Consider the following 16,305-nt stretch of genomic DNA (forward strand, 5'->3'; position numbering starts at 1 on the left):
AGTTTAGCTTGGCACTTGCCAGATGGACAGTCTTGTTAGTCCGTATTAATCACTTTAAGGCAAAAGTACAAGACCACTTGGATAGAACAAAGACTAGCTGTAATAGGCAAGCCCTAACCCCGACAACTTTGCATGTACAGTATATGTAGCGTGAAAAGCTTTGTCGCTTCCCAAACTTTCAGGACAGAAGACGACGAGGTCCGCCACCACCTCCCTCCCCCTCTGATAGCCAGCGCCCAGGGCTCTCCCGGAGAGGACAGTGGCGTGGGGGGGACTATTTACGCCGGCGGAGGCGCACCTGGACCGCGTGGCGCTGGGAGGCGTGCGTAACGCTGGGGCGGCTCGCGCGGCCTCGCTGCTGGCGGAGAGAGCGTTGAGGGAGCTCAGCGGCCGTTACGCCTCCCGCAGCCGGTGCCCGCGAGAGCGAGTGCGCGCGCCTCGGACCCTCCGGCCATGGCCACCGAGTTCGTCCCGCCGCCCGAGTGCCCGGTCTTCGAGCCCAGCTGGGAGGAGTTCGCCGACCCCTTCGCCTTCATTAACAAGATCCGACCTATCGCCGAGAAGACGGGCATCTGTAAGGTGCGCCCGCCGCCGGTGAGTGGCGGGGGCGGCGGGGAAGGGGAGGGGGGGCAACAAGCGAGGCCGGAGCTCCCAGCAAAGTTACGAGTTGCTGAGGGAGCAAGAAAGTTTCCAATATGGCGGCAGCTGGAGGTTGTTTTGGTGATGGGGGGGGAGAGACCCCCCCCTATACCCTCTTCCCCTCCCCCTCTTTGTGCACAGCCGTCCATCACCCATCCCCCCCCCTCTCTTATATCCCCGAACGAGGATCCGGTATAGGAAGGGGAACGACTCCTCTCCCCCCCCCCCCAAGGCTGTGACTTGGGCCCGAGGCTTGCAATGAAAACAAAGCGAGAAAGGGGGGGGGGGAGGTCGGGACCGGAGCCTTGTGGGAAGGGCACACCGGCGAGCAGGAGACCCTCCCCACTCCCGATCCTTCAGCTTCTCTGCGTGCTGTTGCTTTGGAAAGACCGGGGTCCCCTGTGGCCGAGAGCCGGAGGACGTTGCTGCTGCTCCTCTCTGTCCCTTCTGTTGCATTTTAGCCCCTTTCGAATGACGTTTCAGCCCCCGGCATCTCTCCCTTCACTCATCTCCAGCTCCAAATCTGCCTGGTTCACATGCATTTTACAGTAGCTTTAAAAAAAACCCAACAAAGCAACCCAAACACCCCAGCAAAGTTCATCCACCATATTTGCAACAAAAAGAATCGGTTAAAGTGAAATGGGGGGGGGGGGGGGGGTTCGTCTACTTGGAATGCATATTAGTGTTGATAGTTGACTACCTTCGTTTTGGCATTGAAGTTTATTTCTTCAAATGTTTTAAACAGTTCACCACCTATTAAAAAAAAAAAAAAATCCCACAAAATAACAACTCAATGCTATGGATATTTTTCTTCTGGTTGCTAGATTTTGAAAAGTACAAATTTTATTTGCAGCTTAATTTTTTTTTAACCGAGCTTTTAACTTTGTCACATTCTTTGGTGGTTGAGATGTGTTTTGGGAATGGATTTGTTGCAGTGTTAAGAGCCTGAATGAAGCTGGCTCTTGGGTGTTGTCCTCCATGTTGGCATTGTGGCTGCTGAGGGCTTAAGATCTTCTTCAGTTTTAGTCATCTGCTTATTTCCTGTTTGACAGACCTGTAGTAGAATTCAACATTTATTTTATTGTAAAGCTACTTTGTTCCAAAATTGAAATATTTTTGAACGTTGTAAGGTTGAGTCTTTAGGTTTCCCTAAATGTTAGGCAGAGATGGCCACCATTTTATAGAGAGTGCAAAAACATACTGGAGAATGAACTCTCATTATTGGTTTGCAGTTATTCCAGTGTATGTACACACCATAATTAATTTTGTACATTGAATCTGTCAAACACTTTTTAAAATGTCCATTTCTTCTTAACATTTAAAGTTATGGGAGGTGCAATTAAGTTTACTTTGACATTAGGTAACCTTTTCTTAATGTAACATGTAGAAGAGTATTATTGTGGGGTTTTGCTGGGAGATAATCGGACACTATTTTGTTGGCTTGGATCCTGCTAAAACAATACAATTTATTTTAAAGGTGAAAGACTTGAGTGTTCTGGTTCTGTTCAAATCATACATTGTACTTTATTTTGTATGTCATATGTATGTTATTACAATGAAAATGGGTTTGAATACAATTGGTATTAAAACCTAGCTCTTAAGCATTTCTTCTAATTGAAGTGTGAATGATTACCATTGTTGGACTGTACCAGTTTCAGGAAGGATAGATACTGTACTCCAATGCAAGAAATGAAAAATATAAACTCCCACGAGCAACCTGCATTTATTTTTTTATTATATTTTTGCTTATTTCATAAGTACAGTATCCCAAATAGATGATAATTCATTAACTGTGAACTGGGGAAGTGCTTTCTGATGGGAAATGCTTTTTCATTGGGCAGGAACCCCACAGTTTCCTTGCAGCTTTATTCTAAATTTGTCTTACAGATGCATTTGAATAGAACAAAACTAGATACTTAAACACAGTCATAGGTCATACAAAAATTTGATACCAAACTGTTACCTGGCTTACTGATACTGAGGAGAAAAGCAAAGATCAAATGCATCTTAGCATAAGTATAGAATTAGTTATGGCTAAGGCAATCATTCTGTGTATTAATAGATGCATTCTTTCAACAGTTTTCTTATGCAAGGCCTTTATATACTTTCTCATGGCCTTTATATACTGACTGTTTTGCTAGTCTCTTGGTATAGGACACTACCAAATTCCTATATATGATTAGTACTTCTGAAATTTATTTCTTGAATGGCGAACTGACACTATTTCAGCTGCCGTGATACTAAGTTTTTAATCCTTCCAAACTATGCATGCTTGTGTAGGCTTCTTCCCCATTAAAAAAAGCAAAAACCAAATCCAGAACTTTTTAGATTGTTGAATTGATTTATCAAATCTAAATTTATAATTGAGGTTATGTATATAGATTAAATATGCTATTTGGTGTTATAGAATTTAACAAATGACCTGGGAACCAGACTCCCATTACAAAACTGTCTGAGCCGTCTTGGCTTTTCTTGTGAGCTTAATTGGCTGTATCAGTGGTTTAGAGGTTTGTAGCTATAAGTAACTCAGGTGTGCCTAATTAAGCTCCCAATAAAAATAAGAATGGTTCATATACTATGCAATAGGAATCCTGTCATTTCATTGCAGAAGGCAAGTGATTGATTGTGATGAAGCACCACAAGTTTTTCTGATAATATAAAATGTATTTCAAACTTCTGTATGTAAGGTTCATAAGCACTGGGGGAAAGCTGAGAAATTCTAACAATATATTTGGTGTGTGTGTGTGTGTGGTGTGACAAAATAACTAGGTTTTATTGTCTTTTTGAATATAATAAAGAAATCCACATGAAAATGGGCAGTCAGATGCCTTTATGCAGGTGGAGTAGCCAGAGCTCAGTAGTAGGCACTTAAACTTTTTGCTTTTGAAGAAGAGCCCCAGTGGGCACCTTTAGATCCTAAAGTATCAAGAAGTGCCAGGGATGGGTAGTGCCATAGTTGAAAGTGTGGTACTCATGTATCTGAGTAGCTTCTGGTAAATATTGCTGCAGTGGGCATCTTAGTTGCTTTATTTGTTTGGTGACCATCTGTAAAGCAGATTGGGCTACTGCTGCTCTTACTATAATAGTGTAATATTTAAACATGATTTGAGTCTTCTGTTTTGGAATAAGGTGAGACAATGCTTTTTCCTTGCCTTATTTTTCACATTCATAATTATGGTTCAGTCTTACTGGTTATCCACCTAACTTGGTAAATTAATAGTTGATTTTAGAGTTGTAAAGGAAGAAGGATAATTTTGTTGTTCATTTTGACAAATATTTTATAAGTGGAAATGCACCAGGCTTCTTCTGGTATCTTTTTTTTGTCAATTTAAAATCTCTTATCCTCTTAGCACAAGGTTCTCAGCTTTCTGGACTAAGTACAGTCTTGGTAGTTGTGTATAATATGTTAAAATAATATATTAATATGTTTTGATGTGAAGCTAGGAAAATTGATTTACAGCTGTTAATTATATTTAACGATCAACTTTCAGAACCTTTTTTTTCTTTGTCTTGTTTTGTTAGTCACTGAAAGGCCGGCTTTGAATGCTCTCTGAGAAGTTTCCTGACATGAGCTGCAGTCAGAAGAATGATTATTGCTTAAATTTATTTAATGTGATAAGAGTTCTGCAGTGGGTTAATTCCTACCCAAATGCCTTGGAGGTAAAAAGAGACGTTCCTCCAGAATGAAGTATCTCTGAGGCTAGATTATAATCTTTTAGGGGTCCCCAATCGGTCTAATCCTTACCATGGAATTTCAAAACTGAAAGAAGCAGTGCACTTTGAAATAAAAACATGGGCTTGCTTGTTTTGGAGAAGAAACCACACTGGTCATTCATTGCCCCAGTGATCTATTGGGGAAGTAGTGCCCATCTTGGGTCAGTTAGCTATCTTGGTGTCTCTAGTTGAAATTCTTCATGCTATTTCTCTTCCAGGAGTTGAGAGGAACTCCAGTAGCTAAGTTTAAAACCATGACACATTGAATCATACAGAATGGCTTGCAGGTCAGTTCTGTGGTATGAAACTAAGTGGCTCTAGTGACTGTGATGTTTGGAATATTGAATATGGAAGTATTCAGGGAAATTGGACACATGGCGGATAATAGTATCTTCCGTAGAGACTTCTAAAACCCTGCAAACATATTGTGTTAATTAAGAGCAGAAGTTTAAACATGGAATAGGAGGGATAACTTTCCAGTACCAGTAAAATTAGCTTGCATTTCTTGGCATTGAAAATTGAGATACATTTTTTTTCTACAATATTGGGCGCAATAAGATGGTATCTGTTCCCCGTTTTGCTGCGGAACTACAGTAGCACAGGTAGATGTACTAGCAATGGAAAGTTAAGTGTAGGGTTAAGAAAGAATAGCCTCTATTCTTTCTCACAAGACACATGCATTTTGGAAGTTTGTACTCAATGGAAAAAACCCGCCATGTAATGTCTTTGTAAACTTGTATTTAATTGCTGATTCCAATGCAAATATTTGTTTTGCTGATATACTTTTAGGTTTGTTCACGGATATATCTTCATTTTCCAATAAAATTTCAATAATTGTAGACGATAGTGAATATCTAAGATGGATGCCTTAATAAATATATAAATATATACACACACAACTTACAGATCTTCAGACTTGATATTAACTTACCTGAGCATGTGCTGTTAGATGCTGTGTCACAGACTCCAGCATTCTGGCCTTGCATTACTTAAGCCAAATGGAGGGTAATCAGTAAAACTCCACTACATCTCAGTGGGAGAACCGCTTGCTGCTGAGAGCAATTTTGAAGGATAATCTGTGGTTCAGAAAGTTGCCAGCTGCCAACCATTTTACTAAAATCGAATATGCAATATCTAATGTAGAATCTTGATTCTGTTTCTATAAGTTATAAAAGATGGAAATGTCAAATGTAGAGTATTAAATAACAGTAAATGATGACGGATCAGAATCGGATGGTTACTTTGGTTCTCTACCAGCTTTGGTGGGTGATCATAATACTAATTACATCTCTCCTACCCCAAGTCTATCTACCCTTGCAACAGTGTTCTACCATTGCCCTGTATAGCTACCCCAGTTATCTTTAAATTCTGTTACAAAACTGGCTATTGGTTCTTTCCAATATGTTCCTTCTAAGCCAGAGAAGCAGCTGTGCAAGTCATGATGTGTTCTGAGCAGTAGTTGGGCTGGGCTGGCACTTGGTGAATTGCAAATTATGTCAAATTTATATGTAACTTGCCTGGAGCCCTTACTGAGAAAGGTGTGATCTAAATCCAATACTAGGCCTGCAGGCAGGCATAGTGAAATAATACAAATACTACAAATGTCACCCAGGACCAGAGAATGATACGGGAACACATTTTTCGCTGTGCCCACAGGAACCCAAATTCCCCATCCTATCCCCACAAATTTTGTCACTGTTCCTGTCCCTGCCCCATTCCTGCAAGCTTTGCCTTAACCATAGAAGCCTCAAACACTTATGATTTTAAAGAGTTTGAGGCTTGTGCAGATGAGGACAGGAATGGGGCAGAGACAGGAAAAGAACTAGACAGAATGGGAAAATTAGTTCCCATGGGGAAAAATGTGTCCCTGTCTCATTGTCTACTCAGGACCTACAGAGCAATTCCAACATACCATAATAGCAGTAACTTCCACAAGTTCTACGTACCTAGGAAAAGACGTGTGTACTACAAACACTGCAGTGAGCACTAGATATTGTTAAACCTAGGTGCACGTCAAGGGTGCACCTAGGAAAAGACAGTATCTTAAACACTGCAGTGAGCACTAGAACATTAATAAACCCATTGTAAAACTAAACAAGCCAGATTAATACAGATCAATCCTACACAGTCAATGCTAACACATACAGAGCACAGATACACCCTCGCCCAGTATGGAATAAGTAATCACAAACTGAAAATAGGGATATGTAGTCAAAAGTTAAACTGAACTGCCAAAATGCAAGATTCTGTGGTGTTTAACTGTATGCAGAAACAGTGACACGTCCCCTAATACTATGCAAAATATAAAGATAGCAGATTTGGGAAAAAAAAATGAAAAATAACCACTTTACAAATTAACAAATTAAAATAACACAAAAATGAAAAATAAGAAAATACCATTTTATTGGACTAATCCATTTTTTTATTAGCTTTCAGAGGTCAAAACCACCTCCTTTAGGTCAGTACAGTATACTGCTGTTACAGTATCCTGTCCTGACCTGAGAAATGGGATTTGGACTCCAGAAGTTAACTAGTAAAAATGTATTAAAATTAGTCCAATAAAATGATTACCTTATTTCCATTTTCTGTTTATAAAAACCTTTATCAATACAACTACAATACTACATGTGGTGAGAGCAGTTCACGTAGCTGGCTTTAAAAAAGGTTCCTAGAGGAAAAGTCTATAGTCTGCTGTTGAGACAAACATGGAGGAAGCCACTGCTTGCCCTGGATCGGTGGCATGGAATGCTGCTGCTATTTTAGGTTTTTGCCAAGTACTTGTGACTTGGATTGGCATCTGTGAAGATGGGAAACTGGGCTAGATGGACCATTGGTCTGACCCAGTAAGGCTGTTCTTATTTTATTCTAAAGCAGCAACAACAAAAACTTTTTCTACCTTTTGTTGTTTCTACTTTAATTATCTTCTTTTTACTCTTTCTATCTCTCTCCCTTCCATAGAGCATCTGCTCCTGCCATCCACTGTCTGCCCTCTCTCCCTTCCATATAGCATCTTCCCTCTGTCCCTTCCATAAACTGTGCCTCTTTTTTCTTTTGTATATGATTCATTTCAGCTTCACTCCCTCTCTGTTTTTTCTCTGCCTGCACTCCCTCCCCTATGCTCTGGCATCTCTCTTCTCCTTTCCTTCCTTCTCTTCCCCCATGCCCTGGCCATGTCATCTATTTCCTCTCCTTCCTTCCATCTCTCCCTCCCACTCTGCTCTGGCATCTCCTCTACTTCCTTTCCCCTTGGTTAGGAATCTGTCTCCCTTTCCTGTCCCCATGCCCTGGCATTTCTCTTCACTTCTCTCCTCTCCTTCCATCTTGCCCTCCCCCTCCGTGCTCTGGCATCTCCTTTCCTTCTTTCCTTCCTTCCTTTCCCTCCCTCTTTCCTGTCTCCTTGGTCTGGCATCTGTGTCCTTCCCTTCATGCCCTGGCACCTCTCCTTCCCCCTGTATGGTCTGGCATCTCTTTTCCTTCCTTCCTTCCTTTTCCTCTATCCCTCCCTCTCTTTGTCACCCTCTTGGTTTGGCAGCAAAGCATTCACAACTTGCTGCTCTTGTTTGCTTTAGGCCTTCCTCTCTGCTGGGTCCCGCCTAATTCTTGTTTCTGCAAAGGAGGGACCCGGCAGAGAAGAAGGCCCAAAGCCAACAAGATCAGTGAGCTGTGAACATGGGGCTGCTGAAGAAGTTCTTGAGACTGGCCCTCGGAGGAGTCGTGTGAGCACCGCACATCCTTATGCATTGCAACTGGGGTGGACTGCACCCCCTTCCCTGCTGCAGAATAAGCAGAATTAAAAAAAAAAAAAGTTTTATATTTAATGGTGGTAGGTACCTGCTGTGCTGAGGCAGTTTACCAGCTCTGGAGCTGCAGAGTTATGCCACCCAGTCTCTCCTGCACTGTATCTTCTGCACAGCCGCAGTGAATGGTGGTAGGCTTGAGCCAATGGGATTCTTGAATGGGGAGATCTCAACCAAGGCTCACTACGGGGAAAGCTCTGCCCATCCACCAATTTGGGAGAAAGAGCTGGAGTTTGATGGCCATCAAGCTCCAGCTCTTTCTCCCAGATTGGTGGATGTGCAGAGCTCTCCCATGTGAGTGGCAGTTAGCAACTGGTGCGCTGCATGATGAAAGAAAGTTTGTGGCCGTGCAGCTTAGAGGGAACATTGGTTCTTCCTCTTGTAGCCTGGTTGAGCTCTTTCTTCCAATCCAGTAGAAGCTGGAAAGAATTATACAAAAGGGGTTGATGATGATTTTCCATCTGCCTGGGGGCAAAATGATTCTTCAGCAATTCAACAGAACTTATGGTTGCACTTGATGTATAAAGAGTGGCTTAAAGACTTTATAAAGGTTCCTCTTCACAACCTCATGAAGGGAGCCTTGTTTAAAAACTGGGAATCTCCACTTTATGTCCCAGTAGCTCCAGAAAAGTTGACGTTCTTTACCAGATTCAGTCTTGTCCTGGCTTAGACAAACCACAGTTACAACACCAGTCTCTGGTTGTAGAGTCCACCCTGAAAAAAGGCTCATAGTTCCAGAACTTATGCCAACCCTCTTCCTGGAAGAGAAGGTTGAACTCTGGATAAGTTTGGTCAGAGTGTTTCAGAGCTCTATGCTAGTAAACAGAATCTTGAACTATAATTTTTATATGACATTCTATCTAAAGTCTCTCATACAAAAAAAGTCTTTCTGTGGTCAGTATATTCAATCGGAGCATTTCTCTTCTTTTCAACATCTCATTCATGATCTCCCGGAACCAGGAGGTACATCTACATTTGATACTTGCATCTCTGCGGTCTCCATAGCTATGTAAGATGAGCCTGACAGTCTTGGATCTCGACACTAATGTCCAAGACTATCTCTCCAATGTTCCTTGTTCAGGGAATGATTTATTTGGAGACTGTATAAAGGAGGCCACATAGAAAATCAAGAGGTATACTGAATGCATGACTACCTTGCTCTCCTTGAAATCTTACCAGTCACAGCAACCATGGAGATATTCCACCACCTCCGGGAGATCTACTTATTATCCAAGGCGAAGATATTGCCAGTCTTCTGCACCTACTTACTGTAAGTGCTCTAGGCAACAAAGGCAGCAGAAGACCTTTGCAGCACCTCAATCCAAGCAACAACAGTCCTTTTGAGCTCTGGAGAGCTTAGTTGGTATTTCTCCAACTTTTGCCCCAAACTCTAACTCTATCCATAGGAAATCGGCTCATCAATTACCATCAAAGCTAGTTCTTAATAAAATCAGATCTATTGAAATGTGGATCTCAAATAAAAACTTGTTGATCAGTTGTGTGCTTCTGGTAGCATTATAGAAATAATTATTATTATTAGTAGTTGTTGTTGTAACTTCATCGGTAAAAGACTATTATTTGATGATCCATATGCAAATGGAGACTCTGTAAAATGCCTATAGAGCAACCAATTTAAGACTGCTTAATATTCCTGTTATTTGCTATCTTTTGAAGTTATATGTTAGATATTCTTCAGCTAGATCTGGTTGATAAAGGTATAGTGAATGCTTACTACCTTCTAAGAGGTTCTAGAACTGAAATGCAGGAGGAGGAGAAAGTCTTGATCTTATAAACTTATTGACGTTTTCTCAGGATTCTATTTCTAAGAGATCAACTTTGTTGGTAACAATGTCCTCAGTAGAGAATACAGAATGTCCGGGGTGGTACTTGGAGAGACCCCCCAGGAAAGAGACTTGGGAGTACTGGTCAACAAGTCGATGAAGCCGTTCACGCAATGCGTTGTGGCAGCGGCGGCAAAAAGGGCGAATAGAATGCTAGGAATGATTAAGAAGGGGATCACGAACAGATCAGAGAAGGTTTTCATGCCGCTGTACCGGGCCATGGTGCGCCCTTACCTGGAGTACTGCATCCAGCACTGGTCACCGTACATGAAGAAGGACACAGTACTACTCGAAAGAGTCCAGAGAAGAGCGACTAAAATGGTTAAGGGCTGCAGAAGTTGCCGTACAGTGAGAGATTAGAGAAACTGGGCCTCTTCTCCCTTGAAAAGAGGAGACTGAGAAGGGACATGATCGAAACATTCAAAATACTGAAGGGAATAGACTTAGTAGATAAAGACAGGTTGTTCACCCTCTCCAAGGTAGGGAGAATGAGAAGGCACTCTCTAAAGTTAAAAGGGGATAGATTCCGTACAAATGTAAGGAAGTTCTTCTTCACCCAGAGAGTGGTGGAAAACTGGAACGCTCTTCCGGAGTCTGTTGTAGGGAAAACACCATCCAGGGATTCAAGACAAAGTTAGACAAGTTCTTGCTGAACTGGAACATATGCAGTTGAGGATGGACTCAGAGCACTAGTCTTTGACCTAGGGGCCGCCGCGTGAGCAGACTGCTGGGCACGATGGACCATGGGTCTGACCCAGCAGCGGCAATTCTTATGTTTTTATGGGTTTAAAAAAAAATAAAAAAATACGTTTCCATATCTTTTTATGGTCTTAACAATTTTGATGTTTCCTGAAGTGGCCAGGCAGACACAATTGCATAGAAAAGCTTTCCTTAAAAGCCTAAAGATTTGATGAAGGGAGGCACATTCTTCCTAAAGTTTGTATATAAATGTCTGGTCACACTGGGAACAAATTTGTATGTATTTTTGGATCCATCTCACCTGGAGTCTTTCTTTTTTATCTAAAAAAATCTTCTAAATGATTGTAAATAGGGTTGTAAACAGATAAATAGGGTTAAATAATTATTTAAGTGCTTGCTTCCTTTTTGATAAGTATTGGTTTAATTGGGATACAGATTATGAATACCTGACTAGCTCCTTTTAGATGTGGGCTTGTAGATAATGATGTGGATTTAATTTGTACTTTGAATTCCTTATCTTTTTCTTTGAAGTTGCTTGTATTGAAACTGATTTAAATTCTAAATAATACTAAAAAAATAAAAGTATAAAGCAAGGAATTTTCAAAGAATCAAGGTGAGAGTGTTTACAGCGTTATGACATAAATGTGATGATTAAATCATAGGCGTTGGAAAGAAGCGACATCAAGAAGCGCACTCTGCTGCAACCCCTCGCCGACATCTACTCCTTCCCACTGCGCATATACCTTTAATTTCTCCTGACATCAGCCCCAGTGTCTTCCCTCCACTGTGGCCTGCCCTCTCTGACAACTTCCTGTTTCCGGTAGAGTGGGCCGCAGCAGAGGGAAGACACCGGGGCCTATGTCAGGACGGCGTTGCGCTTTTACAAGAAATTAAAGGTATATGAGTGGTGGGCAGGGGACATGGCGGAGACAGTTGACCGGCAGGCACGCTGGCTGGTAGAAAGGTGCCTCTTCTACAGGAGTGACATTTCAGATTTGGGGGAGAGAGGGAGCATATAGGACTTGGGAGAGGGAGTGAGGGAAGGGAGAGATGCTGGACTCAATTGAGAGCAGGAGGGAGAGATGTGAGGAAGGGAGGGAGAGGGGCGCATTGAGACATGGAAGAAAGGAAGGGAGCATGAACTGGGGACGAAGGAAGGAGGGAGGAGCATGAATTTGGGACACAGAAGGGAGAAAGGGGGGCACAGACTTGGGACAAAGGCTGGAAGGAAGGAGGGAGGGGGCACTAATTTGAGACATAAGATGGAAGGATGGAGAGAGGGAGAAAAAGATTCTGAGGTGGAGGAGGGAATAGAAAGGGAGAATTGTTGAGTATGGGTGTGAGTGAGAGGGAAAGGAGGAAAGAAGAATTGTTGGACATGGTGATGGGAGAGGAGTGAGGTAGAGAGAGATGAGAGGGAGAAACGTTGATGTGGTGCTGGAGAGCAAATAGTGGGACAGATGAAAGAGATGCAAGAGGGAGGAATGTTGGACATATTGGTGGAGGGAATGGAGGAAGAGATGTGGCATGGAGCTGAAGAGAGGTGATAGAAGGAGGAATGTTGGGCATTGGGCTGGTGGGCAGGGGTGAAAGATGCTGCACACAGTCTGGGGGATAAGAGAGGGAGAAATGTTGGATGTGGCAATAGAGGGGATAGGAGAGATGCACCCTGGATCCCTCTCTCTCTTTTCCCTCCACTCCCTTTGCAGCAAGGAAGGGAGTGAGAGAGAGGGAGACATTGCACATAGGGGTGGAGGAGAGAGGAAGAAATGCTGGGCAGTGGTGGGGAGGGGAAAATAATGTGCTTTGTGTAGTTTAATTTTGTGGTTCCCATTATGTATTAATAAGATTGTGTATTAATAAGATTAGATTGTGTGTATATGTACTATTATTATGGAGGTGGGGTTTGAGGCGGAGCTTTTGCCCCCCCCCCCAACAAAAAAGCATTCCGCTGCCTATGGATTAAATGACAGTTGAGATGGTACATCCGAGTTTTTTTGAATTGAAGTATGGAGTTAATATATATTTTCTTAATTTTTGTTTGAGATTCCCTCTAGCTGACTTTTATTTATTGGGATTTTTATTAACTGTCTTTATGAAGATTCCCCTAAGGCGGTCAGTGTATAGCCGGTACAGTTTAACATAAAACTTAGAATTTTGTTAAAATAGGAACTGAGCTGTGCCTGGAGCATTGCAGGCCAGCCTGAATAGCATATGAAACCAGGAGCAGGAGAGAAACTATCCACCCACATGCGGAGATAGAGAATACTGGAGTTCCAGTGAGCAAACCATCACATATATGCCAGAGCTCAACTTTGTGCTCTCTATTTCCGCCTGCTGGTAGGTGGATTTAACCCACTCATCTGGATTCATCTGCTGCTGATGACAAGGAAACTTACACAATAAACAAAGTAAACCTGTAATCAGCAAACTGAAACTTAATAACAGGAGTACCATGAAACTGTATCAAATATATTCACATTTTTAATAGCGCTGAAATTCAAATAACATGTAATGCGATGTCGGTATTCTACTTAAAAAACATACATTAGACATTCAGATAACATAGCTAGTGATGCTAATGTTTTTTGCAACACACTTTTTTATTTTCCTGTGTGTTGGGCAGCCCTCTGACAGGCTCCGAGGTGCCCCTGCTCCCATATGGGGTTCCTATCGCCATATAATTCCATATGAAGGATGAGATACTGCAGGCCCTCTGCTAAATTGTTCTTAAAGATTGCTAGCCTCATTAAGTAACCGCAATGTCATTCCAGTATTTATCAAAATTTGGTACCAGCGACAGTTGCCTGTCCCTAAATTTGGGCTTGCTTTCAGAATTGAGAAACAGTTTATGGACCCAGGTTTCTCTTGTGTTTCTTCCACACAGGAGGTGTTGGTTGAAGGGCTATGCTGTCTTGAATTGTCTGGATTTTGGTGTAATACTAAGGGGAGAAATACTATATTCCAACAAAAGATTGTAGGTCAGGGGTCTTCAATCTTTTTCATTTTAAGGGCTGCAAAGTGGTAATGAGAGAGAGCATTGAGGGATGCAAAAATGCCCCTTGGGTTTAATGATGATGCATTTTGAGCACAGACCTTGTGTATGCAAGAAACCCTTTGGGGGGGGGGGTATGCAGAAAAATGCGCTGTCACACTGTATGCTCACTGTGTGTCTTCGTACAGAGCACTTGCACAATAGAACCTACAGCATGTATAGGAATAATCATTTATCGGTATATAACATTGTAAGGAATCTATTTGTTTTCAGCTACCATTGAAAACTAGGCTTTCAGACTTAGTTTGTGTCTGGAGACCCTTAAATGAAACATAGAAATAGACGGCAGATAAGGGCCATGGCCCATCTAGTCTGCCCACCCTAATGACCCTCCCCTACCTTTGCCTAGTGAATAGATCCCATGTGTCGATCCCATTTGGCCTTAAAATCATGCACGCTGCTGGCCTCAATAACCTGCAGTGGAAGACTATTCCAACGATCAACCACCCTTTCAGTGAAAAAGAATTTCCTGGTGTCACCTCGTAGTTTCCCGCCTCTGATTTTTACCTATTCACTATAATTCTGCAGGTGAGGGCAAAGGGTAAGCAATTGCTCAGCATGAAAGGTCTCAGTTTACTAGTCTGTTCTTTTGGTGGCTTCTTGTTCTGCCCCTCCTAGACAAGATACATTACAATCATTTAATTTCCGCTCTTTTGATGAATATCTAGATTTCTGCGTCAGGTAACTGAGTAACTATGTTTTTAAATGGAGTCCATTCAGCTTCTCATCTGGTTCCCTGCCCACCTCAGCCCTCCAACCTTCTGCACGTGCTGCTACCAAAGGCATGTCGCCTCTCCTGTTGCCTGGAGCTCTTTACAGTGTTCCTCTGCCAGAGCTTCCTGTTTCTGGCCAGGACATTATGGAGAAAGGCTCTGGGCAGCAGGAGAGGCAACATGCCTTCAGCCATGGTACAGCAGCACATGTTGAAGGTTTGAAGGGCTATTGGGCAGGGAACCAGAGAAGAGTGGGAGGGTGCCAAATGTGCGGGGGGGGGGGGAGGGGGGAGCACGAAGGACTGTCGGGGCTGCGTTTTGTGAGCTTGGAGACTGCCTTAGTTATGTGGATTCTCTCAGATGATTATAATCAAGTAAGTCTTAATGGTACCTGTTCAAAGCTTCAACTTAATTAGAACTTTTGACTTCAGGCAATCTGCTGCCTAAAGCAAGAATGAGAGCATACTAACCTCTCTTCCTACTTGAGTATCAGTAAGGGGAGTGTGTGCGCTAATGTTCCCTCTAAGCTGTGCAGCTGTGCACCTTTTAGCAGGAGACCGTGCAACTGTTAGCCCCTCTGCGTAGCTGGAGGAATCGGGACCATCACTCCTCCGGCACCACTTTTCCCAAAGCAAATTATAACAAACAGGCTGTGGGTCCTTCCCATACATACCTGCAGCTGCCAGCCCACCCTCTCCAATGTTACTTCTTCCGGGGCAAAGCTGGCAGCTCTGGATATGTATGGGAATGACCCGCTGCTAGTTTGTTTAAATTTGCAGCTGCTGCTGCTGCAGGAAAGCAGCAGAAGCAATAGGGATGCTAGGGGGCAAAAGCTGGTGAAAAAGTGATGGAGAGAGGGTAGACACTGGTCAAAGCAGGGTGGGAGGAGAGAGAGGGGGCAGAAGCTGGTGGAAATGATTTGAGGAGAGAGAGGGGCAGATTTTGTATAGAAATGGGAAGACAGATTCTAGTTAGAACAGGAGAGAGAAGGTACATTTTAGTGGGTGGGGTGCAGAGAGGAGGGAGATGAAGGAAAGGGGGAAGTGAAAGGGGAAATGTGGAATCGAGGGTGCAGGGGAGAGATGCAAAGATGACGGAGATATTGATGGGAGAGAGGGGAGATGCTGGATGGAAATGGGAGGGGGGAATTAGCTGTATAGAAGACGGGAGACAAACCTGGATAGCAAAGGAGAGAGATAGGAGGGAGATGATGGAAGGGGGAAGTGAAAGAGAAGAGGGGGCAGATTGTATGGAAGAAGGAAGAGACAGAGAAGGGAGATACTGATGGAAGGGGAGACTTTGGAGATGCTTGATGGAAAATGGGAGAGGAGGCAGTATAGAATGGGATAGATGCTGGATGGAAGAGGGGAGAGACAGAAAAGAGGGTGATAATGATGTAAAAAGAAAGGGCAGATATAGGGGCAAACACAGTATAGAATGAGGAGAGAAAGAGAGCAGAGTTAGTGAAAAACTGGGAATAAGAGGAAGTAAAATAGGAGAGCCAGGGTAAGGGAAAGAGATGGAAAACTGCTGGTAGACTTTAAAAAAGAGGGAACTTGAAGACTAAATAGAATGGGTTAAATCTGGAAATAAGAGGTAGTAAAATAAATTGAATGCCGAAAGGAAAAGGAGAGAAAGAGAAGACGGGGTGTGTGGGGTGTATTTCAGAGCCTAACTGTTCCACACTATGTCAGTAGTGCTGTTGCTGGCACTGTAGTTGCATCAACAACCATCGCGGTCATCACATCGGGCTATTTGTTGGCATTAACGTGAAGACACCTGTTCATTTGTGCTCACCCCTTTGAAGAACTGACTGTCCATAACAATCGATCAACTGTATGATCCAC

General features: G+C 42.9%; 1 protein-coding gene across 3 annotated transcripts in view; it reads left to right on the plus strand.

Moving 5' to 3' along the window:
• Positions 1-305: 305 nt before the first annotated feature.
• Positions 306-16,305, plus strand: part of KDM5B (lysine demethylase 5B) — a 136,448-nt gene continuing 120,448 nt past the window's right edge. For 2 of the 3 annotated variants that reach the window (XM_033917478.1, XM_033917481.1), the window contains exon 1: positions 307-594. In XM_033917478.1, the coding sequence (XP_033773369.1) occupies positions 454-594 (141 nt within the window). In that variant the 5' untranslated portion in view covers positions 307-453. Of the gene's footprint in view, positions 595-16,305 lie in introns of all 3 variants that reach the window. The other variant, XM_033917480.1, reaches the window with a different exon arrangement.

This window comes from Geotrypetes seraphini, chromosome 13, assembly GCF_902459505.1.
Source record: "Geotrypetes seraphini chromosome 13, aGeoSer1.1, whole genome shotgun sequence".
NCBI lineage: Eukaryota > Metazoa > Chordata > Amphibia > Gymnophiona > Dermophiidae > Geotrypetes > Geotrypetes seraphini.